The sequence below is a fragment of the Gouania willdenowi genome, chromosome 5 (assembly GCF_900634775.1).
Source record: "Gouania willdenowi chromosome 5, fGouWil2.1, whole genome shotgun sequence".
Taxonomy (NCBI): domain Eukaryota; kingdom Metazoa; phylum Chordata; class Actinopteri; order Blenniiformes; family Gobiesocidae; genus Gouania; species Gouania willdenowi.
In genome coordinates, this window is record NC_041048.1 from 7,019,921 (window position 1) to 7,046,191 (window position 26,271).

The 26,271-nt window shown below is 38.3% G+C and overlaps 1 protein-coding gene across 2 annotated transcripts in view; it reads left to right on the forward strand.

Annotated features, from left to right (window-relative positions):
* LOC114463452 (plexin-A2-like) overlaps positions 1-26,271 on the forward strand; it is a 123,996-nt gene that overhangs the window by 14,880 nt on the left and 82,845 nt on the right. For both annotated transcript variants that reach the window (XM_028447005.1, XM_028447006.1), the window contains exons 2-3: positions 7,803-9,132; positions 14,445-14,627. In XM_028447005.1, coding sequence (XP_028302806.1) covers positions 7,864-9,132; positions 14,445-14,627 — 1,452 coding nt within the window. In that variant the 5' untranslated portion in view covers positions 7,803-7,863. The remainder of the gene's footprint in view (positions 1-7,802; positions 9,133-14,444; positions 14,628-26,271) is intronic.

Sequence of the window (26,271 nt, forward strand, 5' to 3'; positions counted from 1 at the left end):
GGCTATGAAGTGGTGCATTTAGTTCAATTCATTTCAATTTTATTTGTATAGCGCAAATTACAACAAAGTCATATCAATGCGCTTATCAAAATATAAAACTGTTGTCTGGTCATTTTATTCTTTGTAGTTTCACAATGTACGTTGAATATTTAAAAATTACATTACATTTTTTTACTCAGTAATGGTTGGGTGTAGAAATGTAATGAATGACTTTACTTCTTTTAAAACATACTTAAGTACAAGTAAAATGACTGATTTAGAAATATACTTGAGAAAGTACAAGTACCCATAAAATCAACTATAATTACAGTAACGTGAGTACTTGTAATCCATTACTTTCACTTCTGGGGGCAAGAAAAATATTTGTCATTAGGGGAAAAAAAACAACAAAAAAAACATATATGTGAAAGTTTTTGCATTTTGGGTGATCTTGTTACATTTTGGACGAGTTATTACATTTCAGGTTTTATTAAAAAAATGTAATAACAATTTGTGTCTAGCAACATATTGGGCTCTAACAAGTCTTCAGTCAAGTTTACATATTCTCTCCAAACATCGTATTCCAGGTATTTAGAATTAAGAGCAACAGATAAAGATTTTTTTTTTTAAGTTCTGGCTGTTTTCTGTTTTGATTTCAGAGTAAAGCATCAGACCACATTCTTGTCATATATTTTCAAAAGATAACGTGTTTGTAATTATTTTAAGTTGTGATGAGGACTTCCAAACCCTTTTCCCCAGGCTTCCTCTTCCTTAATGCAGCCATGGATAAGACGTATGCAGCAGAATCATAAACCGCTGCTTTGACTAAAAGCCCACACTTATTCCCTGTGATCAAATATGACGTTTATTTAAAAGTCATTTTGAATAAAGGCATCCTAATTCCCTGACTCATCACTATAGGTACCAGTGACAGTTCTTGGCTCCAGTTTGCTGGCTCCTTCCACCCTCCTGTCTTTGACATGTTTGACCTACTTCTGTCTCTAGAACATTGTAAACACAGCTACTAATTGCCTTCATTTATTCATTTGGTAGTCAAGTTCTGTTCAGACTGGCGTCCTCCCAGCCCATTCATGTGTAACGCGAACGCCCGCCCCCTCCCCCCCATTGACTCCGCTGATGTGGACCGCCTAAAAACCCAGAAGACAAAAAGTGTCTCACGTGAGCTTCCATTCTGAGTGCAGCCTTTGCTCACAAGTGCAGAAGTTATTTCTACTCCCAATAAAAAAACAGAGACAGTGTAAACATAAGCTGCTGACAACTTCCTAAACCCACAGTCACAGGAAACTCTGCAATCTCTTACTGCACAAGATTTTAATCATGACAGAACAACAACCAATGTTTTTTTTATCACCTCTGATGTGAGTAATGATGACCACATTTGTGGAAAAAACAAGGATGCCATCTTTTTTATTTTACCTTTAAAGCTCAGCCTGTTGGCAGCTGGGCCTATAGCAGTGGTAGTCAGCTTTTATCACAGTGGGGCCACAAAAATGTGTTTGTTTGATCTTGGGGCCACATGATCAACATACATGATCATACCCGATCTGAGCATTAAAACAGGAAAGAACAAAGAGTTTTTTTAAAATAGTAATTTTATGTGTTTTTCTGTCACTCTGTGTATGTTTGTTGTTGTCTTGCTCATTGTGAGGCATTTAGTGCATTTTTCCTGTAAAATACATGTGTTTTGGAGTCATATTGTGTATTTGTGCAAAATTTGTATGTATTTCTGTTGTCGTTTTGCTTGTTTGTGAGTACTGTGAGTTATTGTTAGTGTTTTTTTGTCTTTCTGTGTACTTTTGTTGTTGTTTTCTGTAATTTTGTGTATTATTGTTCTCATTATGTGTGTGTTTTTTTAAAAAAATATTTTCTGTTTTTCTCTTGCATTTTCCTGCAAGGTTGTAATTTTTTGTATTTTTTGATGTATTTTTGCTTTTGTTTTGAGTATTTTTCTGTAATTTGTATGTTTACTTTGGGGGCCGCATAAAATTAGATCTAGGGCCACATGTGGTCCCCGGGCCGCCAGTTGCTTATGTCTGGCCTATAGTCTCACTCACATCTAAAATCTGAAATTTAAACATAAAGATCAACAATCACATGATTTATTATGAGGGACATTCCATGTCATCTCAACAAATTTTCAGGACATCCCACACACTTTGGTCTCCAAAAATTCTGAATCCTACCAATTGTTCCTTGATTATTAAAGTGAAACTTGGTGCGGTAATTGAGGAACCAACCTCACTAACTCACTAAAATTGAAAAATTGAGAATCTGGAAACTAACACAAAGAATTAGGGATGTAACGATTAATCGTAAGGCAGTTAAAAATCGATTCATAGGTATCACTGTTCACATCGATACTGTAAAAATTGAATCGCAGTACTTTTTTTAAACAGCAGAGGGCGCTATCCAGAAGTATTGGCGGCGGGCGGAATCTGCAACTACTTTCTTTCTGGCTGCCTTCTACTCTTAAACATATTCATAAATGATTGCTTACCCCTTTAGCACCGAAATAATATCTGTAATATTACGTTTTGAGTCCAATTGTTAAGGCACAACATACATTTTCAGTTGTACTTTTAAAAAGAAAAATAACTATTATGCAGTTTTGCATTGTTTACTATAGAACCCGAATTTAAATTCATAGGCTTCTTCTTCATTTGTATTATTCCTTTATTTATTTCATTCAAGATTTATTTTTAGTTAAATTGCATTGTTTTGAATAGTTTATCAAGGGATTATTTTGACAATGAAAAATAAAAGTAAAACAGTACAGTTTTTTATAGTTTTGAACCCAAAAAAAATAAAGGAATATTTTTCAGTCATCATATGTCTACAGTCCCATTTTGTAAAATAAATCGTGAGAGAATCGTATTGTGATCCCAGTATTGTGAATCGAATCGTATTGGGAGTTGTGTGCATCGTTACATCCCTACAAAGAATGCTTTTGAAAAAAACAGCACCCAGAGAGCGCAAACCCTAATCTCCTTTATGCCAGATATTGGCAGTTAGCTGGATCAGTGATCCTGATCATAGAACAATAGTCATTCAAACTTTAAAGGCTTAGAAGAAAATATTTTCATTATTTGCATATTTCAATCCCCATTAATAAAAATACAGTAGGTCCAGAAACAGTAGGGCAGTTGGGCACCCTTTTTTTTTTTTTTTTTTTACGATGGAATGAACAATATGGATCCCATCTGAATGAAAGTCTTTGTGGTAATAGAGGAACCCACCAATTTGATAAAGATCTGTCTATTACGAATTATGAATTACAACATTAATTTTTGAAATTTTGCTGAGAGATAGAGAATTTTTCAATTTTTATCAAAATGAATCAAAAACAGTATATTGATCCGCGTGCCCTTAGAAATTCAATGGAATCTTCCATTGAATAAGGTCTATCTTTGGTTAAAAATTTAACATAATCCTGCTGAAAGAGAAACAAAAAAAAATAAACCCCCTTCGCAGAGGTAATTATAGCATGATTTATCAATAAAAAATATTTTTATAACCAGATACCCTCTGATAAAGAGCAGTGTTTCTCAAATGGTTGTACATGTACACTACAGGGGGGTACTTGAGAGAGAGGAAGAGAGAGGGTGGAAAATTAACAAATAAAAGCATGAAAAATATGGAGATTTTAAAATGTCTATTCTTGGTTTAAAATAATAATGATAATGAAAATGATCTTGATTAGACCATGAACTGGAAATACAAGGGTGTGTCTTGGTCCCACATTTGGCGGAAGATGACAGGAAATTATGAAAATCTATTCATGAGGCACTAAATACAGTTTCTTTCCACTTATTTACAAAGTTAGATCCTTTAAAATGTGTGTTAACCCTCATTCATTACTTCATTATGCTCCATAATTGTTTTATTTATAATCTTCTTAGCAAAACGTTGTAGCTGGACAAAGGGGGTACAAGGATTCTGACATAAGAGAACGGGGGTACTTGAGCCAAACAAGTTTGAGAACCACTGGTTTAGAGGAAGAACACTTCTCAAAAAATCAAAAAAAGAATATATGAGAATGACAAATAGTTGAGAGAACAGGTAAAGTCATCATTCCTTTCCCACCCATCGTGTTTGCCCCATGAGTCATGCCTATCAGGATCCAACAGAAGCTACATGAAAGCATTTACTCTCAATAAAACTAGAACCAAAAGGACAGACTTGGTTTCACTGATCCAGACTCAGGTCAAAGGGTCATGTTTATGAAGCGCAGGAGGTCGGCTTTTCCTTCTGCCTTGTGATTGGTGTCCACTGAGTGCTTGCATTCCCAGAGGCAACGGCAAAGCGTGTTTCTCTACACAAGTGTGAATGAGTCACGTCTGGCCTGAAGCTTGTCTGAGTGGAGAGGCAGAGAATCCAGCAGGGAGGACTGAACCGGGACAAAAGCTGTCTCCATAATCCAGGGTAAACACGGAGCAGCATGAGCGCATGCCATGGACGTGCCCAAAGTTAAGAGAATAGAATTGGATTAAACAACAAGGCTGCTTGCCTTAATGCCATGAAGTCTCAGTTGCCATTGCAACTTCCTTATATCTTTATTCTTCTTGTTTTGTCTTCTCTTTAATTACTTTTCACACCGCAGACTTTGTGACCTAAAGAGTTGACCCATATGAGTTATTTAAATGATTCCTCAGACCAATATACAGTGCTTGACAGTATCAATGCTCCGAGCGGGACTTCCCTCTTGAAATACCGACCATGTAAGTTTGGAGAGACGGACCGTCTTTGGCCAGGTCATGTGACCTGGAGAATGCCTGGAGAACGTTTCACTTTAGGGCAGTCACGTGACCACAGGCTCGGATATATATAGTTCCCACATGACGTAGCAACATACGAGCATTGTTGTGGGCAGCTGAAACGAGTTTAGCCTCTGTTTACAGCCAAAAGAGCACAATATGGTAGTTTTGTGTTGGGTTAATGGTGCACTAATTGCTGCAATAGTTCAGTTAAGCATGGATTCTTTAAATTTAGTAGTTGGCAAGTCAGATCCGTAACTTCGGGATAAGGATTGGTTCTCAGGGCTGGGTCGGTCGGGCTAGAGTGCGAAGCGGGACTGGGCTCGTGAACTTTCATAAGATTCAGTTTGAGGATTTTCCCCTTAGGATATCAACAATTTTTGTGGTTTAATTAGGTTTAACAGTAAAGAACAGAAATAAAATTGCAAAGCAAAAGGAGTCTGAGGACAACAGTTTACTATGAGACTAGACCCCATTCTGAAAAAGGTGACTGTAAGGAACATTTGGTGGCAAAAGTGGGGTACCAAGCTTATTTGTTCAATTTAAGTACAGTATGCAGATTCAGAATATCAACCTTTACCTCTGCAATTGAAAATCAAAATTGCTGCCAATACAGCCGATTTTGGCCATTGTTTAGCACTTTACAAACAAACTGATATTTAGAGTGTGATAAATATGAATATTGGAGCCAGTGCAAACTACCACACATTCTTCTAACGATTAGGATTTTCTTAAAAATGGAAAGAATAAAAGAGAAACACATTTAAACATTTAACACAAAGACAATGAATATCAAATACTGCAGCTTGACTTTTTCAAACCATCGTAAATGGAATCTGAAAGCAAATATTAAACCTAAAACATCTGAGTAGCAGTGTAGTTTGTGGTAGAAACGGTTTTTTGGTGGCCAATTACTGGTGGAGTTGCTCATACTGAGACTGCCAAATTGAGAAGGGTAGGTCGCAGCACTTGAGTGACTGCCCCCCCCACCCCCTGTGAGCGTGGTGAGGACAGATGGACAGGAGATGCTGGAGTGGAGCTGGATTGAGCCCATACTGCTCAGTATCAGTCCATCCGCCTGATCTCTGGCTTTAGCTCAACTCAGCCAACCTTCTGTTGGTCGGCCAATTGAGAGCAGCCACCGCACGCTTTAGGATCTGACATGAGTGTCTTCATTTAACCTTTACTTATACCATGAAGTCTGACTGGGAAAACATTCTGCTTTTAATCAATACGGGCCAAAAATACTTTTTGCCTTTGAACTAAAGCCGTCAAGTGTTTCTAAAGGAGAGGTTTTGAGGCACTTTTGAGATTGGGATTAAAGGTTTAGTTTTATTTTTCATTTGGTATTATTGGAACAATGACGGTGCTTTTGCATCAATCACCGTCATCAAGTCTCAACAGGTGTCCAGAACATTTCCTTAGGTGCTCCACTGAGGAACAAAACAAAACGGTTGGGTGCACCCCTGCTAATCGTGATGAACTAAGTTAGACCATTGTGTTTTTAAGACTCTTGAGTGAATTAAAGCTGGCAGTAAAAGTTTTCCATGCCATTACAGAAACGGTTATCCAGTCATTTATTGTCTAACTTCAGCGAACATTTGTTAAAAACAGCCCCTCTTTGTCCTACTTAGTATTAGCTACTGCTGCTGTACCCCATTATGTTCAAAATTCAATGTGTTGCACTCAAAGGTGGTTTTCTACAAATCTTGTTTGTAAAGACTAGTTTTTGTAAGATTGTTAATTGTGTCCTCCAACCTCTGGTATCTGGTGGACATTTTTGATTGAAAAACGGGGCCACAAAAATGTCATTGTCTGATCCGAGGGCCACATTATCAACATCAACATTCATGTTAGCATTTAGAATAAAGACCAATTTGAGCATTAACACGGGAAAGAACAAAAAGTTTTGTCTTTGTAGTCTTTTTTTGTGTGGGTTTTCTTGGTGTTTTTGAGTTTTTAGACATTTTGTGTGTTTTTGAATTCATTTTGTCTATTTTCTTGTCAGTAAGGCACATTTTTGTTGTGTTTATCAAGTGTGTTTTTGTTATATTTTTGTGTTATTGTTGTCATTTTGTGTATTTTTCTGTCATTTTTATGCAATCTCTTTGTGTCTTTGAAGTCATTTTGTGTACATTTGTTGACATTTTGTGTATTTTGCAGTCGTTTTCTGTGTTTCTGAAGTTTTGTATGCTATGTTGGGCTTCATGTAACTTCCAACTGTATGAATTGCAATTTTGTCTAGTGGGCCGCACAAAATTTGACCATGAGCTGCATGTGGCCCCCGGGCCACCAGTTGCCTAGACCATGCTGTTTAAAAGGTTGTGCTTGGAAATCCAAGTACAAAATCCTTTACAAAAATATTTAAATAAACACATTGGTTACATTACATTGATCATTGGTTAAAGAGGTCTATTGAATAATGCATGGTGGCCATGGTAGGAAAGAAAGACCCAAGTCTATCTGATGCTTGACGGTCAATGTTTGCCCTCTGGAAACATCCTTTTAAAATATGCTGATGATACTAATCAACGGAGAGCTGGACTTTATGCGACTGAGCTCTGAATATCGAATGATCCCCTGCTAGCAATGGAGAAAAAAAAAACCTTGATTGAATTTTGAATTTCGGCTGCAGTGGAGAGTAATTAATTCCTCTTAGATTCAACCATTCAAACAAACAACACGAAGCAGAAAATGGGATACACAGAGCCAGAAATGTGACTGTTTAAATAGTACATATAGTTCTTAATAAATAGTCTTTCAAAGAGAGGAAAAAACCGAGTCACAATGCAAAACCGCTCTGTTGAAAAAAACATAGGTTATTTTAATATTTTTACTCATAACAAATCCACTGTTGATAGTTCATCATCTCTTGTGAATAAGAGAAGACAGTTTGAACACGCGTTTGCATCTTTATTTAACGTCTCCTGAATCTGACGAAGCCAAGTAGGAGAAAACCAGCACAGATATTTTGGACAAGATTATTTCAAATTGTCCTTTTGATGTATGAAGGGTTCTAATCATGTCTTTGTCTTTTTTCTTTTACAGAATAATGTGAAGATCACAAGGAAATGCTTGAGTTCATCTTTCTTCAAGCACTTACCATTAAATGATAACAAACTCAGAAAAAAGAAAAAGTTTAGAGTGCAGGGAGTGTTTAGGCCTCGTGGGAATGGGAACGTGCTGGAATAAAAGATGGACTTATCGTGGTCCTCAGAAGGTCATGTTGTCGCCCCTGGCTTTGTGGCTATTGACTTTAGTCACTGTAAATCTAAGGATAACTCTCGGACAGACTCTGAACACTTTCCAGTCAGAGAGACGCGAGTGGTCACTGAACCACATAACTGTGCACCAATCTACCGGGGATCTTTACATCGGAGCCGTCAACCGCATCTACAAGCTGTCGGCTAATCTCACTATCCTAGTATCTCACGATACCGGGCCAGAGTATGACAACAAGGCCTGTTATCCTCCTCTGATTGTGCAGCCGTGTTCGGAGCCGTTGGCGTCTACAGATAACGTGAACAAACTGCTGCTCATCGACTACTCGCACAACCGACTGCTGGCCTGTGGAAGTCTCTATCAGGGCGTCTGTAAGCTGATGAGGCTGGATGACTTGTTCATTCTTGTGGAGCCCACACATAAGAAAGAGCACTACCTCTCCAGCGACAACCAGACAGGGACTATGTTTGGAGTTATCGTGCCCTCCCAGGGTAAGGATGCCACTCTTTACATCGGCACGGCTGTCGGCAGTAAACAGGACTACTTTCCCACCATCTCTAGCCGGAAGCTGCCTCAGGACCCAGAGTCGTCCTCCATGCTTGATTATGAGCTCCACACTGACTTTGTGTCGTCTTTAATCAAAATCCCTTCCGACACACTGGCTCTTGTTCCACACTTTGACATTTACTACATCTATGGCTTTGCAAGTGGTAGCTTCGTCTACTTCATGACCGTCCAACCAGAGATCCCAGAGAACGGAATGCCTGCGGGAAGCTCTCCTGGTGACCTGTTTTACACTTCTCGCATTATCCGGCTCTGCAAAGGAGACAAGAAGTTCCACTCGTACGTGTCGCTGCCCGTGGGGTGCGTTCACAGAGGGGAGGAGTACCGTCTGCTGCAGGCAGCGTACCTGTCCAAGGCTGGCAGGGTTCTGGCAAGGTCGCTGAACGTCAGCGCTCAGGAGGACGTCCTCTTTGCTGTGTTCTCCAAGGGACAGAAGCAGTACCATGACCCTCCAGATCACTCTGCTCTGTGCATTTTTACCATCCAAGACATCAACACAAAAATTAAGGAGCGGCTGCAGTCGTGCTACCATGGAGAAGGAAACTTGGAGCTGCACTGGCTGCTGGGAAAGGATGTGCAGTGCACTAAAGCAGTAAGTGGAGACGCCTACACTGCACACCAGGGTTGGGGTCAATTACATTTTTCAGTTACAATTACATTTTCAATTACCCATGAAACAATTCATTACAATTCAATTATGAGTAGTGACCAGCATGTTTTTCAATTACAATGAAATTATAATCATTTTTTATCCTCAGAAAGTCAATTACAATTACATTCCCGATTACTAAAGTTCAATTACAATTAATCAGAATTGCTAAGCCTGAAATAAATAACCTAATAAAAGTTAAGCGCCTCTTATGATAATGGGTCCTAAATCAGCTGTAACATACACTAAAAACAAATATTTATCATATGATCTCTTGGTTTCCTCGTTAGGCTTCCTAATCAATGGAAATACAGGTGTTAATATTTTTGGTGTAGGCGTCTGAGCCTGTTTTTTGTCACTATACCCCTTGATTTTAATGTTTTTAAAATGGTAAAATGTGGGAAAGCTTGATATGAAACATATTTCACACATTCAACACTGTACTGACCCTCCAACCTTCAAATCACTCACCAATACTTAGCTTTTTAAAGTAGATTTTAACTTATGATTGTTACTTATTTTATGTACTTGCCTCGGTTGTTGTTGGTTTCTTTTGTACTTGTGTGTAATTGTTTTGACTGAAAAGTGTCTTTGAGTTTTTTTTTAAAGCACTTATAAATAAAATGACTAGTTATTATTATTATTATTATTATTATTATTATTATTATTATTATTACATATGTGTAGAACTGTCCATAACACTGTAACATGGTTCCCCATTTTTGCGTAAAGTTATAATTGACAATTCTTTTTCGAATTTTCAAGGCAATTACAATTACAAAGTCAATTATCTGAACTCATTGACAACTTAATTATGATTACGACGGCAACAGGTTTTTTTTTTTATTATTATAATTACAATTATAATTACGTCATAATTGTAATTAATTATCAATTATGCAATTACAATTAGAATTGACCCCAACACAGCTACACGCTTTTACTCAAAACAATATACCCAGACAGTTCTGAACAATTACTACATTGTTTTAAAAGGAATTTGAAAACGGTTGTTTTTACATATTCTAATTGGTTCAAATCCATTATGCTGGAGATGTGGTCGTGGTCATTTGGTTTTGAAATATTGCTTTTCAACGTCCAAATGTGTGTTTACAAGAGCGAGGTTTTTTTTTTTTAATAAAAAGAAAGACTTTGTCACCAGACTGGCTTAATTGATTACACAACACAATAAGCACAAGTATAACACAACATTTCACTTCCACCTTAAAACAGACGACTCTTCCCCACCTCTTACATGTTCCTACCCTGACTCCCTTTTCCCTGTTCCCTTCCCCCTCACCTAGATGTGACACTGCTCTCTCTTTTTATACCCTCCCTTTAATAAAGTGTTTCTTACCCGTTCTTGGTGATGGTCACAATTGTGCAATAAAATAATAAATTCATTTATTTAATTGCAATAACAAAACATGAATTGCTGTCGCGAAAAGATTGCGCTACAATTAATGTTGACCTTCGAAGTCATGTGCAGACAAATAAAATAAATACATAATAATAATAATAAGAAGAAAATCATTGTGTGAGCAAAAAATACTTAAAAAAAACCATGTGGAGTGGATTATTTCTTATTCTTCCTTCTACATTCCAATAATGGTGTACCATCAGTTTAAGGCAATATTAGTGCAATATTAATCTAGTTATTTGTGTTTTAAGTTGTGTACCCTTTTTTGACATGCAGTATAGTTTTAAGAAGATTTACAAAAGTAAGTGTAACTTTGTATTTGTAGTGTTAAACCAGCTTGACTGAAGCAGATTAAAGTGCTCCACAGTCCACATTTTCTCCAGAGGACAGAGATGCCAACGTTGGAAGTTGACTGGAGATAATGAGCATCCCTGGTGTCAATCCGCCAAAGGCTTCATTTGTACACAACGACAAGAAAACATCTAACAAAACCAGAGTTATGCTGAAAATTCACTTTGGTACAAATCTGTTTCATTTTGTTGTTCGCCCACAGGCTTCTGCTTCACCTCCTCCTTCCTCCCTTTGTTCTTTTTCTAACGTTTATTTATTGCTGTATTGGTACCCTTGGAGATATTGGTCATAAGGAGAAAAAAACGGCTTTCCTGTAAATGCCCAAGTCTGGGCTTTTTTGTGAGTTTTAATGAGTCAATTTCACGGAAACAAGTTGAAAGCAACCCTGAAAACAATGATATTAATTTCATAAATTGCTCCGATAGTTCCACATGTGTGACTAGATCACGACATCTAACAAATGACTTACATTGCTATTCCTAAAGGCAACTGGAAGAGAAAAGAAATACGGTTCAGCTTCTTATCCGACGTGAAACATGATCAGTGGAGGAATTTAAATGATTGTTTGATGTTCCCTCCTCTAGTCAAACAAAAACCAAGGACGTGCTGTACTGACTAAGTGAGGTTTTGTTTAATAAGTACAATAATCCTGAAAACTCCTGCCCTGAGCGATGTTTAAAAGATGCCTGAACAGTTGATAAAGCTTATTTACTTGTACAGTGTGTTTCATTATAGTTATTGCCACTTTTGAAGTCACGATCTTTGCTTAATTTGATGATAGGATAAACATTTGGATTGGTCCAAAAAGACTACCCTCACCTTATTGTGTATTTGGAGATTTATTAAGTCCATTTTTTGTTCTCTGCCTCCTGATGCAGGGTTCCCGCAAATCATTAAAAAATCTTAAAAGGCATTAAATTCATTAATCTAAAAATAGGGCCTTAATTGTCATTAAAATGTCTTAAATCAATGTTTCAAAAGTCTTAAATTTTAACACATAAGTAGGATTTTATGATTTTAATTAGTCACATTTTAAAATAAATGGAAACATTTGTTTTTTTTTTAAATATACAGTATATAATTGAATGTAACATTGTACACCACGACAGCAGAACCAACTACAAAACAGTGACGTGGTTGCAACGGGACTCTGTGCAGATGCACGTCATGCTTGTAGCAACTTTCAATAAACATGGCGAAATGCAAATTTAACAAAAATTGCCTGTGTGTTCAATGAAGAATTTTTTTAATGTTTTTTTTTTTTTTTTTAGTTGGATTTTTGTTGTTTCATAGATTTCTGGTTATTTTTGTAGCCACCTTGTGTGTTTTAAGTGATTTTTGATTATTTTAGTCTGTTTTTTTTTGCCATATTGTGTATTTTTGTGTGTTTAATTTGGGGACCAAATTATCATAACCTTATGTAATTGATGTGTCATTTTTTTTCCTCTCAATTTTGTTTACTGTGAAGTTGGTCCTAAATTTCATTTCAAATGTCATTAAAAAGTCTTGAATTTAATTTGACTGAAGCTGTTGGAACCCTGCGATGGATAAACACCTAATCCTAAAATTAAGTGTCAGACATTTCCTGCTGCAATAGGAACCTTTTATTATCTGCCTGTATTCAGAGTTTCATCTATTTGGTCTTTACCCATAATCCCTTCCTGTAGGACCTGCAAATTGGCAGGTATACCTAAAGAACCAGACCCTTTATCACAGTAGTCCTGCACAACGCCTGCAATAAAAGGGTTTCTAAATTAGTAAAAATAAACTATTAGATAAAAAAATACTATGAACTCAGAATTGAATTGTAAACTAACACATAAGAACTTATCAGTGGTTTAATCTATTTTCCCAGCAATTATCATTAATCATTGAGTAAATCCGCATCAATGATTTACTAGTTGCTCTTGTTTGTTTGTTTTTTTATAGAGTAAAAATATATTAGGGAAAAATGAGTTTTATGTCATTGAAGATAATTAATGCCAGTGTTAGGAAAGTAACAAATGCATCTTTTTCTGTTTTTCAATTGGTTTGACCTTTTTTTTTTTAAATTTATTTTATTCTGTTAGTCAATCCAGGTTATCCATGTTAAATAAAGCTCAGTGTTTATTAAAAGGAGGTCAATGTGTGGCACATAAAGGGCAATCAAAATCAGACAATGAATGAATAAAACAATACAAATTCAACAAAAAGCTGAATTATTTTCCTGAAACGGAAATTTAAATACTTTTTGTTTTTCAAACAAAATCATGCGTAAATTGCAATGTGACCCTGAATATAAACTCAGATACATGTATTGGGGAAAATATCACAGATTTATATGCAACATGTCTTTGTAAATCATTGATCAGATGGGCGGGAATGTCAATTCTTGTGCAAAATCTCATGTAATATGAAATGATATGACGGACTTCAGCTTTTGAGATGGAAATAGCTATGTGACATGGACTAAACCCTTACCAACATGCTTTAGGACAACATCACGCATTTCTATGATATATTTTGCCATGAATTCCATTTTAGCAAATGTAGCTAACTCGTGTAAAAGCTTGTCTGATTTCAGTGCATCCTTGTTTAGACTCTTTTTTGCTGTGTATAAATCTGAAATTATGACAATAGTTAACACTATTAACGGCATTAAGCATGTTTGGCACGATTTGGTAACGGCTTAATAGCCTGTAATGAAATGTGATTAGGAAAAGATGACGAAAATTAATCAAAAACGGAAATATATAAATATAAACTGAGATGAAATGGGTGAACTCTGTAAAGGTATTGAAGACATTTTGATAAATCTTTGGCTCTACACATCATCCATATGATGATGTGGTCCATTTAGGTTTGTTATGATGACTGCTGTGATGACAAAAACCTTTAATGTCAAAAACTGATAAAAACTGTCACTTGATTATTAGTCCTGCATATGATGTATATTAATTTTAAATCACTCCTGCTGAACAGCCCCTGCTTATGATCCATTTATCAGGCACTACATTTTATTGTCATTCCATAAGGACTCGAGCTAAGTGGAAAGTTCACCTCGAGCTGCTGAATGTTAATTAAATAAGCCCTTAAAAAAAAGTGGTTTTCTAATCTGACAAGCAATTACCAAGGTTTGAGGTGCACTCTGCAAAATGATTTGGACCGCAAAACATGTAGCTTGTTTTCAAGATTAATCAAAACCTGTCGTCTCTTGTGCTTTGCACTCATAGTTTATGATCAAGAAGACTGGAAATCTGTTTTTCCTCATGTGCTTCATCAGTAATTAGCTAGCCCTGCCAATATTGACTCTTCTCTGTGGCGTGTTGTGAGCACAGGAGGGAGGATTCTTTTGAAGTAACAGTTTAGCCTGAAAATTATGCCTTTAATGCATATCTGGCTCAGTAGAAATCCATCTGAGTGTTGCTGCTTTTATACGAGCACGCACATCTGGAGTCATTTCTGCTCCTTTGCTCATTATTGACTTATATGTCTCTCTCTGCAGCCTGTTCCCATAGACGATCACTTCTGTGGCCTGGACATAAACCAACCCTTGGGGGGCTCTCAGCTGGTGTCAGGTCAAACTGTGTTCACTGAGGGCAGGGACAGGTTGACCTCCATCACATCCTACATTTACAACGGGCACAGTGTGGTGTTCCTTGGCACCAGGAGCGGAAGACTCAAAAAGGTAAGAACAAACCATCAAGCATGACTTTAATGTAGAAATGTGGACCAGGCTGAGTTCAAAATGTCATACTAATGTACTACTCGTACTTAGTCTGACGTCAAAATTTGTATGTAGTGCGTTCACATTAGATAGTATGAAACAGGGTTTCCCAGATGGTGGTACGTGTACCCCTAGGGGAACGCGATGGCACTACAGGGGGTACTTGAGAGAGACAGAGAAGGGAAAATTAAATGAAAGCATTGAGAATATGGGGTTTTATATTGTTTATTTTTAGTTAAGAATGATAATAATACTAGTTATTATCAGCAACTCACAAAACGACGACAAAGACACAGTAAAGGAGAGAAAAACATACATCATCACTAGAAAATACACAAAAATAACAATGACAAAACCAACCAAACGACACCAAAAACACACACACTGAGAGAATCCTTCCAATAATATCAACAACACACGAAGACAACAACAGAAACACACAAAATACGCTAAAAAAATATACTGAAAAATAAAAAAGAACATACAGAACAAAATACACAAAATCACACCAAAAATATACAAAATGATAATCGAAATTATTTTGATTACAACATGAACTGAAAATACAAGGTCAGTCTTGGTCCCACATCAGGAGGGAGATGACTGTAAATGAAATAAACTTTAGAAATAAATCTATTCAGGCCTGAATACTATTTAATTCCACTTATTTACAAAATGAGATTCTTTAAAATGTGTGTTATCACTCATTCATTCCATCATTATGTTCTATAGGTGTTGTTTTACAGTAATCTGAGCAAGTTGTCGGACAAAGGGGGTACTTTAATTTAAAAGTAAAGGGTACTTGAGCCAAAAACGTTTGATTACAGCTGGTATAAAAGATTGAACATGCGAGAAATACCCAAATATATACAATATCGGGACATTTTTTAAGTATGCACGGTGGGCACACTAGTCATACTCAACCGTCCAATGATGCATTGCGAATTGCAGAACGTAAAATTATCCTGGGACCAGCTTTTATTATTATTATGTATACTTTTATATATTGCCTCTGTTATTGTATTGTCACATTTTATTTCCTTCATTGTACTATTTTTCAGGTGTCTTTTGGGTATTCTGTGTTTTTCTTCACTTTATCTGAGCTGTCATGACAGTAAAGTTCCCCACTGTGGGATTAATAAAGTTAGGCTACTCTACTACTTTAACACTTTTGTAAATAGGGCTGTTGTTGTTCTGAAGTTAACCAGAAGTTTTATCAGTATAGCGCACTCTGAAAATCTCAGAAATGTCGGCATGAATTGTGTTGATATTTTACTTGATCACTTGGTCACTTGGGTATATTATGGTTTTTGTCATTGATTCCAAATGCATCATGGGAAACTAGGAAGTTTACTTCAGCGGGAACAGTCATCATTGGTCATTGTCCTAACCATACTTATAGTATATAGTAGACAGTATATACTCATTGAGTGAGTAGTGTATAGTACGTTAGTATATGATTTCAAACAGCCCCAGTCCTGTCATTGGGGTGTGTTTGGCCCCTCCCCCTCCTGTTAGCACTCAGGGGAAGCTCATTGTCCTGATTGCTTTCCTTGCACTTAATGATTAAGTAGGTATGTTCACTCTGCGTGCCACTGGAATCACTTGTAAAAAAAAAAAAAAAAAAACTCTGTTGGCATCTCTGCATCCTCCCCCTCTATTGTTTCCCACTATTGTCTAATATTATGTCCTTCGTGTCTTTCATCATTTCATTCATATTGTTTGCATGTTTGCTTTATATTTAGATTGTTATCAAACATGTTTTCAAAACCTCCATCTCACAGTCACGACCTGAAATGGGGTGACACGAATTATCCTGGTCAAAAAAAAAAAAGGAGAAAGCTATTGAATTGAAAGATATTTGTTTTATTTCTGTATTTTTCATGTCTGTCTGTGGTAGGCCCTGACACTCTGTTGTTTGCTACATGTAGTTACATTCACACACATTGTGCACTGTTTTCACATGACCTCAAGGTTACGGAGCAGAGTTGGTCTGTCCTGTGATATACGGCTAAATCACGTTTGTACCAGACTCTTTTTTGTGTGAAGGAGGGCCCAGCCATGAAGATAACTGTTCTTCATAGGCTGTGTTTACATGGGAGCTTTAATTCCTATTTAAAGTGGAATAAAAGAATTCGATAATTCCTCTTTCTCGTGAACACTTCACTTGGTTAAAGCGGCTTTAAGTTCATTCGTATCGTTTTGCGCATGTGCGACTTGCGGCGATGACGCGCTGGTGACGACATAATCCAAGATGGCGGCAGCCCTGACTCCAGCCTAGACTATTTAATAAGAGCCTTAAAAGACATGGATATAATGAGAAGAGTGGATGGACGGAGGCATAAAAATGCAGTTATTATTATTCGAACCTACAATGACAAAAACCTGAAGCACACCGATGCTAAATATCTCCTTTGATTCACCACGTCTGAAAGTACTGAAAGCATATTAAGTGAAAAAATGATCAAGTAGAATATCAACATGTGGTCATTTGATCCATAAAACTCACAGAAACACATTTCGTGCTGACATTTTGTAGACCTGACATTGTGCTACTGACAAAACTTTTGGTTAACTTCAAAATAAGAGCCCTGTTTACAAAGGGGTTAAAAACCAATGGAAGACAAGAAGAGATGCTTTTGTTTTGAAAAGAGGATGTTTGATCTTTAGCTTGAAGCTGGTCCCAGGACCATTTTACATTTCATTCGCATTGCATCATGGGGCGTTTGAGTGTGACTAGTGTGCACAAGAATTTGAATTTATTGATTATTTAAAAAGGACAATGCACATTAATGAACAGACATGCTGTAAATGAGTCAGATTTAGCCAAAAGATAGTTTTCATCTGGTGACCTCTTTATCTGCACCCTTTTTGTTCATGCCAGAGCTCTGGAATAAAATCCACAAAAGATCTTTTGGTTTATTTTGACTTTATTTCATCAGACATACAGTGTATGCTCGAAGGTCTTCATAGCAACATGCATACTTAAACAATGTCCTGATATAGTATACATCTGAGTGTTTCTCGCATACTCAACTTTTCCATACTATCTAATGTATGCACTGCATACTGATTTTGACGTCAAACTTAGTACTATGTAATATGTTGAAATGTGATTTCAAGCACAGCCACAGACACTCTTGCTTCTCATACTTACTGTACCTGTGTTGTGGTAGGTGTGTTTGCAGGAACAGCAGACCTGCTAAATCTGTACTTGTGACTATAACTAAAATAAACCACATTGAAATAGCACTGCTATTGTTATATGTCCTTAAAAGCTGTTCAATAAAAGACCCTGGCAGAAGGTAGAGAGAAACCTTACAGTGTATTTGGTATAATCAAAGGTTCTCTGGTGGTGGAGTGCTACATTTGTTTTGGGTATTTGGGCTGAAGGACGAGGGAAAAAAAACCTGCCTAAAACAGTTCATAAACACTTCCCATTGTGCAGCTTGATAATGTATTTTCCTTAAATGTCTGCATTATTGTAAATAGTTGTGCTTTTAAAAATTGCTCTCAGTTTTATATTAAAAAAAGAAGCTTCAAGCCTCAGACTCAAGTCAAGATGACTTCTCTGTGACAGGAGCTTTATTTCTCCCACAGCATGGCTGTGTCACGTCTAAGTGAGTAATCTGAGCTCAAATATCTCATTTCAGTTCCAATTTAACCAACTGCTTTGACAGGGACAGTCATGCCGCATGACAAATAAACTAATATCTGCGAGTAGAATTAGTGGAATTAACCATAAATGTATTTAAACGTTCTATGTTTTAAAAAGTAAAAACTACTGAGCTTTGTTTGATTAAGTGATCTACAGAAATACATCATTAGGAGCATATTTTTGACGTTACAATAATTTCAAATCCATTATTACAAATTAACCCTTTAATCTACTTCATTATTGTTTCAATTACCATAGCTGGGTGTATGTGAAGTGCAACATAGTGATTATGGTGGAACATTATGCAGCTGGACAAAGGTGGAGCAGCTTCAGTTTTCAGAGAGGTGAAGGACAAATTGATGTAAATCTCCATCTGTGACTACTTCACGCAATTCAATTGGATTCATTTCTTTTGTCCTAACTTTGAGTGACAGGGCATCAAGCAGCTGTAGTGGCTCTTGTCCAGAAGCACGCCGGAGCATTTTCGTTTGAATGGCTTTTGCACAGAAAAGTCCTTGATCGGAGTGTGAGTTTTGACTTAATTGGACCATTCTAAGACCGATAATGTGTTGTAAAAGCAGATGGAACAGGAGAGCTGAATAGACAGCTCAGAATGGACTCAGAATGATTTATTTTGCTTACCTTGAAAAGCCTGTCCTCACACCATTATGCAATTTGTTTGACTGTGCTTGTATTTGCTCAAGGATAGTATTGTTATTATTCCATGCTTATGTAGGTAAATGACCAACTGGTCTAAATGAATCATTTACTACTCCATTATGCACAGAGTAAATATGGCAGATGTTTAAATTCAACACGTGGTTGATTAAATTTAGCAAATTTGAATGGATCTTTGTTTCGTATCTAACTTAAGGGTTTATACTCAGGTGTCAAAGTAAATTTAGTTCAGGAGCCAAATATGAACCAGTTTGGTCTCAAGTGGGCCACAGATTTTAGGTGATGAAATCAAGCATTATTAACATTATAGTGCCCTAGTTTGTACTTCCATGTATGAATATTATGTAAAGTATGTAAGGCACGTACAGTCTCCAAGCAATAAGTGACAGACTTCAGTCCCTGCAGGATCTTCACTTTACATTTTCTTCTTCTTCATTTCTTATTCAATTTAGGAAAGTTTTGTGGAATACTTTGAACAACAACAAAAATGGCAGGACTTTTTAAAAAAAAACTGTATGCACTTAGAGATTGTCATCATGTGCGAGCCCCTGGAAATATGTTTGTGTTTAATTGATTTTGTGTGTTTGGATGGGCTGTAATATCTACAACTGAATGAATCTTAATTTACACGTTGATTTATGTTTTTTTTCTGTTATTTATGCAAATTGAATGCTCTAAAGCAGGGGTGTCAAACTCATTTTAGTTACAGGGCAGTTTGATCTCAAGAGGGCCACATATTTTATGCTCTAAAAACAAGTAATTTCAACATTATTGTGACCTAGTTAACACTTTTACATATACATAAAATACAAAATATGTAAGAAACCGACAATCATAAGCAATACGTGACAGATATCAGTCACAAAAGGGTCTTCACTTTAAAATTCCTAGCTTTGTGACCAATTTATATTCAATGAAGAAATATTCCATCCATCCATCCATCTTCTCCCGCTTAGCCGTTTCCGGGTCGCGGGGGCAGCATCCTCAGTAGGGAGGCCCAGACTTCCCTCTCCCCGGCCACTTCCTCCAGCTCTTCCGGGGGGACCCCGAGACGTTCCCAGGCCAGCCGAGAGACATAGTCTCTCCAGCGTGTCCTGGGTCTTCCCCGGGGCCTCCTTCCGGAGGGACGTGCCCTGAACGCCTCACTAGGGAGGCGTTCAGGGGGCATCCTAATTAGGTGCCCGAGCCACCTCATCTGGCTCTTCTCGATGCGGAGGAGCAGCGACTCTACTTTGAGCCCCTCCCGAATGACTGAGCTTCTCACCCTATCTCTTAGGGAGAGCCCAGCCACCCTACGGAGGAAACTCATTTCGGCCGCTTGTACCCGTGATCTTGTTCTTTCGGTCATGACCCAAAGTTCATGACCATAGGTGAGGGTTGGAACGTAGACCGACCTGTAAATCGAGAGCTTCGCTTTTTGGCTCAGCTCCCTTTTTACAATGATGGACTGGGGCAGACTCTGCATCACTGCAGACGCCGCACCAATCCGCCTGTCGATCTCTCGCTCCATCCTTCCCTCACTCGTGAACAAGACCCCGAGGTACTTGAACTCCTCCACCTGGGGCAGAACCTCATCTCCAACCCGGAGAAGGCACTCCACCTTTTTCCATGGACTCGGATTTGGAGGTGCTGATTCTCATTCCGGCCGCTTCACACTCGGCTGCGAATCGATCCAGTGAGAGTTGAAGGTCACAGTATGATGGAGCCAACAGGACCACATCATCTGCAAAAAGCAGTGATGCAATACTGAGGATCCCGAACCGGACCCCCTCAACGCCCTGACTGCGCCTAGAAATTCTGTCCATAAAAGTTATGAACAGAATCGGTGACAAAGGGCAGCTCTGGCCTCTGACTCCGGTCATACAGGGAACAAACAGCTCCTATCAGGAGGCTCGATACCCCACACTCCCGGAGGACCCCTCACAGAAATCCCCGAGGGACACGGTCAAATGCCTTTTCCTGGTCCACAAAACACATGTGGACTGGTTGGGCAAATTCCCATGACCCCTCAAGGACCCTGCTGAGGGTGTAGAGCTGGTCCACAGTTCCACGGCCAGGACGAAAACCACATTGCTCCTCCTGAATCCGAGGTTCAACTATCCGGCGGACCCTCCTCTCCAGTACCCCTGAATAGACCTTACCGGGGAGGCTGAGGAGTGTGATCCCTCTATAATTGGAACACACCCTCCGGTCCCCCTTCTTAAAAAGGGGGACCACCACCCCGTTCTGCCAATCCAGAGGCACTGCCCCCAATGTCCACGCGATGTTGCAGAGTCGTGTCAGCCATGACAGCCCCACAACATCCAGGGCCTTGAGGAACTCCGGGCGGATCTCATCCACCCCCGGAGCCCTGCCACCGAGGAGCTTTTTAACCACCTCGGCAACCTCAGCCCCAGAGATAGGAGAGCCCACTCTCGAGTCCCTGGGCCCTGCTTCCTGATTGGAAGGCGTGTCGGTGGGATTGAGGAGCTCTTCGAAGTACTCCCCCCAACGATCCACAACGTCTCGACTCGAGGTCAGCAGCGCACCATCCGCACCATACATAGTGTTGACGGTGCACCTCTTCCCCCTCCTGAGACGCCGGATGGTGGTCCAGAATCTCTTCGAAGCCGTCCGGAAGTCGTTCTCCATGGCCTCACCAAACTCCTCCCATGTCCGGGCTTTTGAAGGAATATTTTATGTAATAATTTGAGAAAATTTTTAAGATTTTATAATAATTAAAAATGAATAATATAAGCGCTGGGAAAACGAAAAAGTTTCAATTACACAATGATTCATGTTTTCTCTCTCTGTCATTTTTACTTTCTCCCGCGGGCCGAATTGGATGCTCCAAAGGGCCAGATTTGGCCCCTGGACCTTGAAGTTGAGTTTAGAATATTTTTTTCATTGGTTTCATATATGCTATATCATTGAAGCTAAGCTGGGAGCAAAACCAACAGCCTCCTACATGCACATAAACCTTATCAGATTTGCTCCATTGTAATCCATTACACCACTGTATAATCTCATACAAGTAGAATGGCCTCTTTTTTTGATTCATGAACTTAATTGGGCTCAGTGTCCATGATGTTTCATTTCTAAGTGCTCGCTGTAAAGATTTATAACAATCACGTCGCTATAAGGCTCAGTTTTGGATCTGAATAAATGGACTGGGGTAGGACTGGAGGCTCTGCTTACTGAGCCAATGTACAGTGCGAAGCTGACTGGGGAAATATGTGAGAGGGCCGATGTGACGTGTGCTCACGGGCCTTATGAGAGGTAATCTGTCTGACACACTCACAAAGAGCCAGGCAGGGCACAAATAGCATAACACTGCAGCACTATTTGATGAGCTATCAAGAAAAAAGGAACAAAAAAGTAGGCTGACTCTGAGAGAGAAAGAAAAGGAGAAAAGAGATAAGCAATGTTTGACAAAAAGGAAACTTGGCAGGGGAAAAATAGCTAGAACAAATATGGAGTAGGAAAGAGGAAGATATTGTGTGGGCAGAGTAGATTTAAGAGGGGACGACGCTGTGCGGAAATAGTCAAATACAGATGGTCAGAGTGAAGAATGAATCATTACTGTTGTAATGGGCAGACTTGGCAATTACACCGGCTGAGCTAGTGAGACACGGTGACCTCTCCAAACCTATTCCATCACCCTAAGATGGACAGCCTTAGCCAAAATATACGGCATGACAAGAAATGCCATCACCAGATCAGGAAGCCAACAGGGCCACCGCAAAGGTCAACTCAGCCACAGAAACCTGGGTGAAAGGTCACATGGTTAATCAACTGCACCCCCCATCCGGGCTCCGTGCAGCATATGGATTCACCAATTAACGTCCTTCAATGTGGCAAACCTCAGGCCACATAGATGAATACATTTCTATTATTCACTGTCACCACTTTGAGGGGTCGTCTTCTGACCTTCTGGGGGTTCAATCCCAGGGCAATAGCTGTACATGATGTTTTTTATGACTGAATAATTATTACAAATTAAAGTATTCTGTTTTGTGTTTACATGGAAATGGTAATTTCGAATTAAGATTTGCATGGAAACATGTTGATTCAATTCCGCTTTAGCTCTGGGGGTTGGGAAGGGTTCTGATTGGACTGGGGAAGAACGTGACGTATCACGTCGAAAGGGAAAAAACCACACAACAAAAAATTCAATTTTTAATACAGCAGCTGGAAAATAAAAGCTTCTTTTTGGAAGGTAGATAAGAACTAATCGCCATAAATAAAGCCCAGTAAAACGTGGCCTATTTGTCGAAGTCTCTTTTGTCAAGACAGTGGCCACGTTTTCATGTGAGCTTTATTCCCCTTTAATTCAGAATAAAAATTAAATCCTCTTTAAACTGACCTTGTAAACACTTAATTCCGAATGAAAATGGGAATTCCAAATTATATTCAAATCCGAATTAGGTGGCTGGTTTATTCCTATTTTAATTCTGAATTAAATAATTCCTTGAACTTGTAAAGGTTCATTCTGCTTTAAGTTAATTCCGGTTGTTTTGCGCATGGTCGTTCTGTTGCGGTGATCAATCAATCAACTTTATTTGTCACCAATAGGCGAAATTCAGAGTGCAAAGATATGGGGGAGCATAAAAAACATACAAACCACAATAAAAAAAACCAAAAAACTTTTGATCCAATAAAAACACAAGGTAACGTAAAAACAATGAGAAAATATAAATATAAATCCAGCAAAGAAACAGATCTATTAACTCATCACACTCGAGTTAATGGATAAAGGAGTGTTTGTATATTGTTGGAAGTCTGAGATGGGATCCTCATGGGAGGAGCTCAAATTGGTGATGTAATGGTGATGTAATGAAGCACTGGTGATGACATAATCCAAGATGGCTGCCCGTACTCGGGTCGAGACTATTTATTTACTAAGAGGCTTAGGAGATATGGATATGATGAAAGGAGTGGATGGACGAAAGCATGAACATGCAGACATTCACACGGACACACAGACTTAATACACATAATCGGCAAACGAAACAGGCTTTATCGGGGAAATGAAGCCCTGCACCAGACCAGCGTTTCAATAATGATGAGCGGGTCATTCTCCTTTCACTCAGTGTCCTGTAGAGTGGAGGTAGAGCAGCCGTTGCATTAACCGCTGGCTTTGATTGACCAAAATACAGTCGTCCGCCTCCTTTCTCCTCCTCAGCTGACCAAAGTGAATCAGTAGTTAGTTACTGTCGAGCTGCTGCTTCAAAACTATAATCAAAATAAAAGTGAAAACAGCACTTATTATGTGTTTTTCTGTGTTGTAGCCAAAACGAAGCGGTTTGTTGTGTGTTTTTCCCGATAGACGTGAATAATGTCCAATCAGAACCCTTCCCAAACCCCAGACCTACAGCTGAATTAAATAAATCTGAATAAACCTGTTTTCTATGTAAACCTCAATTTGGAATAACTATTTCCATGTAAATACGAAACAGAACACTTTAATTCAGAGTAATTTAATTTGGAATAATAAGTTATTGCCAATGGTCGACTTGCTCCTTGTACTGCAGCCCTGTCCCATTGGTGTGTTGTGAAGCACTACCTCGCTACCTTGGTGGTAATAAAGCTCTATATAAATCAAGTCCATTTACCATTTTCCATTCCGTAGCTGCTTGATTTCAGCTGTGTAATGTGACCTTGTATGCTGGATATAAAGGGGGGGGTTTCATACTTGGCAGGGAGGGAACGCAGTAATGAGGCGAATCTGTGTGAAAGTCATTATCTCACTGATTCTTATTTAAATGTATTCTGGTCTCAAGGCAGGAGGTGAAGATACTGCATCTGCAACTTTCAGTGGCACACTTTCTACTTGTTAGCGAAAGGCTAGTAGCGACACAAAAGGCAGATTAGCATTTCAGACATTAGTGCCGTCACATCAAAGCTTCCATGATTCACTGATGCACGTTGAACCGAGTTTAGTGATGTAACACCTGGAGAACATCAGCGACCTGTGAGATAGACATCCGAATGATCGTGAATTCACAAGCCTGTGCATTTGAAGCACAGTTTTTCCATCACAACCAACCACCAACTAAATGTATTAAGTCTCACCCATAATGAAGCCACCTTTTCCAGTTATAATAATGATAATGATCAAATTTGCATCCAGATTAAATGAAGTGAACAAGAAACAACAATGTAATAAATGATGAGAGGAAATCAATTTGGAAAGAACTGGGCATGTGAGCACTAGTCTTTCTGCAAACAGACAGACTTATAAACTCTCACACAATTCTGTGATTCAAAATACAGTTTTTCCTTTTAATATGTAAGTGTGAAAAACTGCTCAGTTTTTCTGACTTTTAAACAAGCCTCGACGAAAGACTTTTGATTACTTGGCCATATCAGACAAGCATGCAGCAGATGTTTCATAGAACTGATTTAATACTCGTTTGGACTGCTACAGAATGCAAGTGTGGAACTGTCTGACATCTTCATAACAAGACTTTCTTGTCATATTTTGTCTGTTTAAGGTGGGAATGTGATAGTTCCCTCCTGCCATAGTGAAGTCAGAGTAACATTTATGGATCAACCAATCAATGTGGACAGTGTTATGTAAATGGTCTGACGTGTGTGGCTTGTTTCATTAACCCTCGGAGCACCAAAACGGTACCCTTCATAAAACTGTTGTAAAAATGTTGTACAGTATATAATCCCCCCATCTCCATCATTTTCATCATATTTTGGCATTTTTTAAAAATGTTTATATGCCCTTTCTGTCACAAGAACAATTTTTTTCAATAAAAAATACACAAAAAAGGATTTTTTTCCCCCAAAAAATAGGGTGTAAAATGGAATATTTGGTATTACAGCCTTGACTTGGTAAATAATTGATAGCAACATTGATTTTGAAGCATTATTACTTTTAGAGTTATGAGCATTTAATGAAAAACAAAACCTACACTCTGCTCTTAGGTACCAAAATATTACCCGTCATAAAGGTGTCTTCAAAATGTCATATACATGTATAAATATTTTTCCACACTTTTCGCACATCAGATCTTTTCATAAAAACACAAACTTTTTCAATGAAAGAAACACAAATAACAAAAAAATAAGGTGCATTTTGTATTTATTTTGAAGGTAGAAGCTTAGATTATTAGGTATTTATGGAAAAACCACTGTCATAAGTCATAATAACAGTTAAATATATAAAATATGTGGTTATAATGGGAGTCAATGGGACCAAATCTGTATGAACACAGAGTGGTGATACACTTTATATCTTTTGTTCTATAGATCCAGAAATTAAAGTGATCAAGGAAT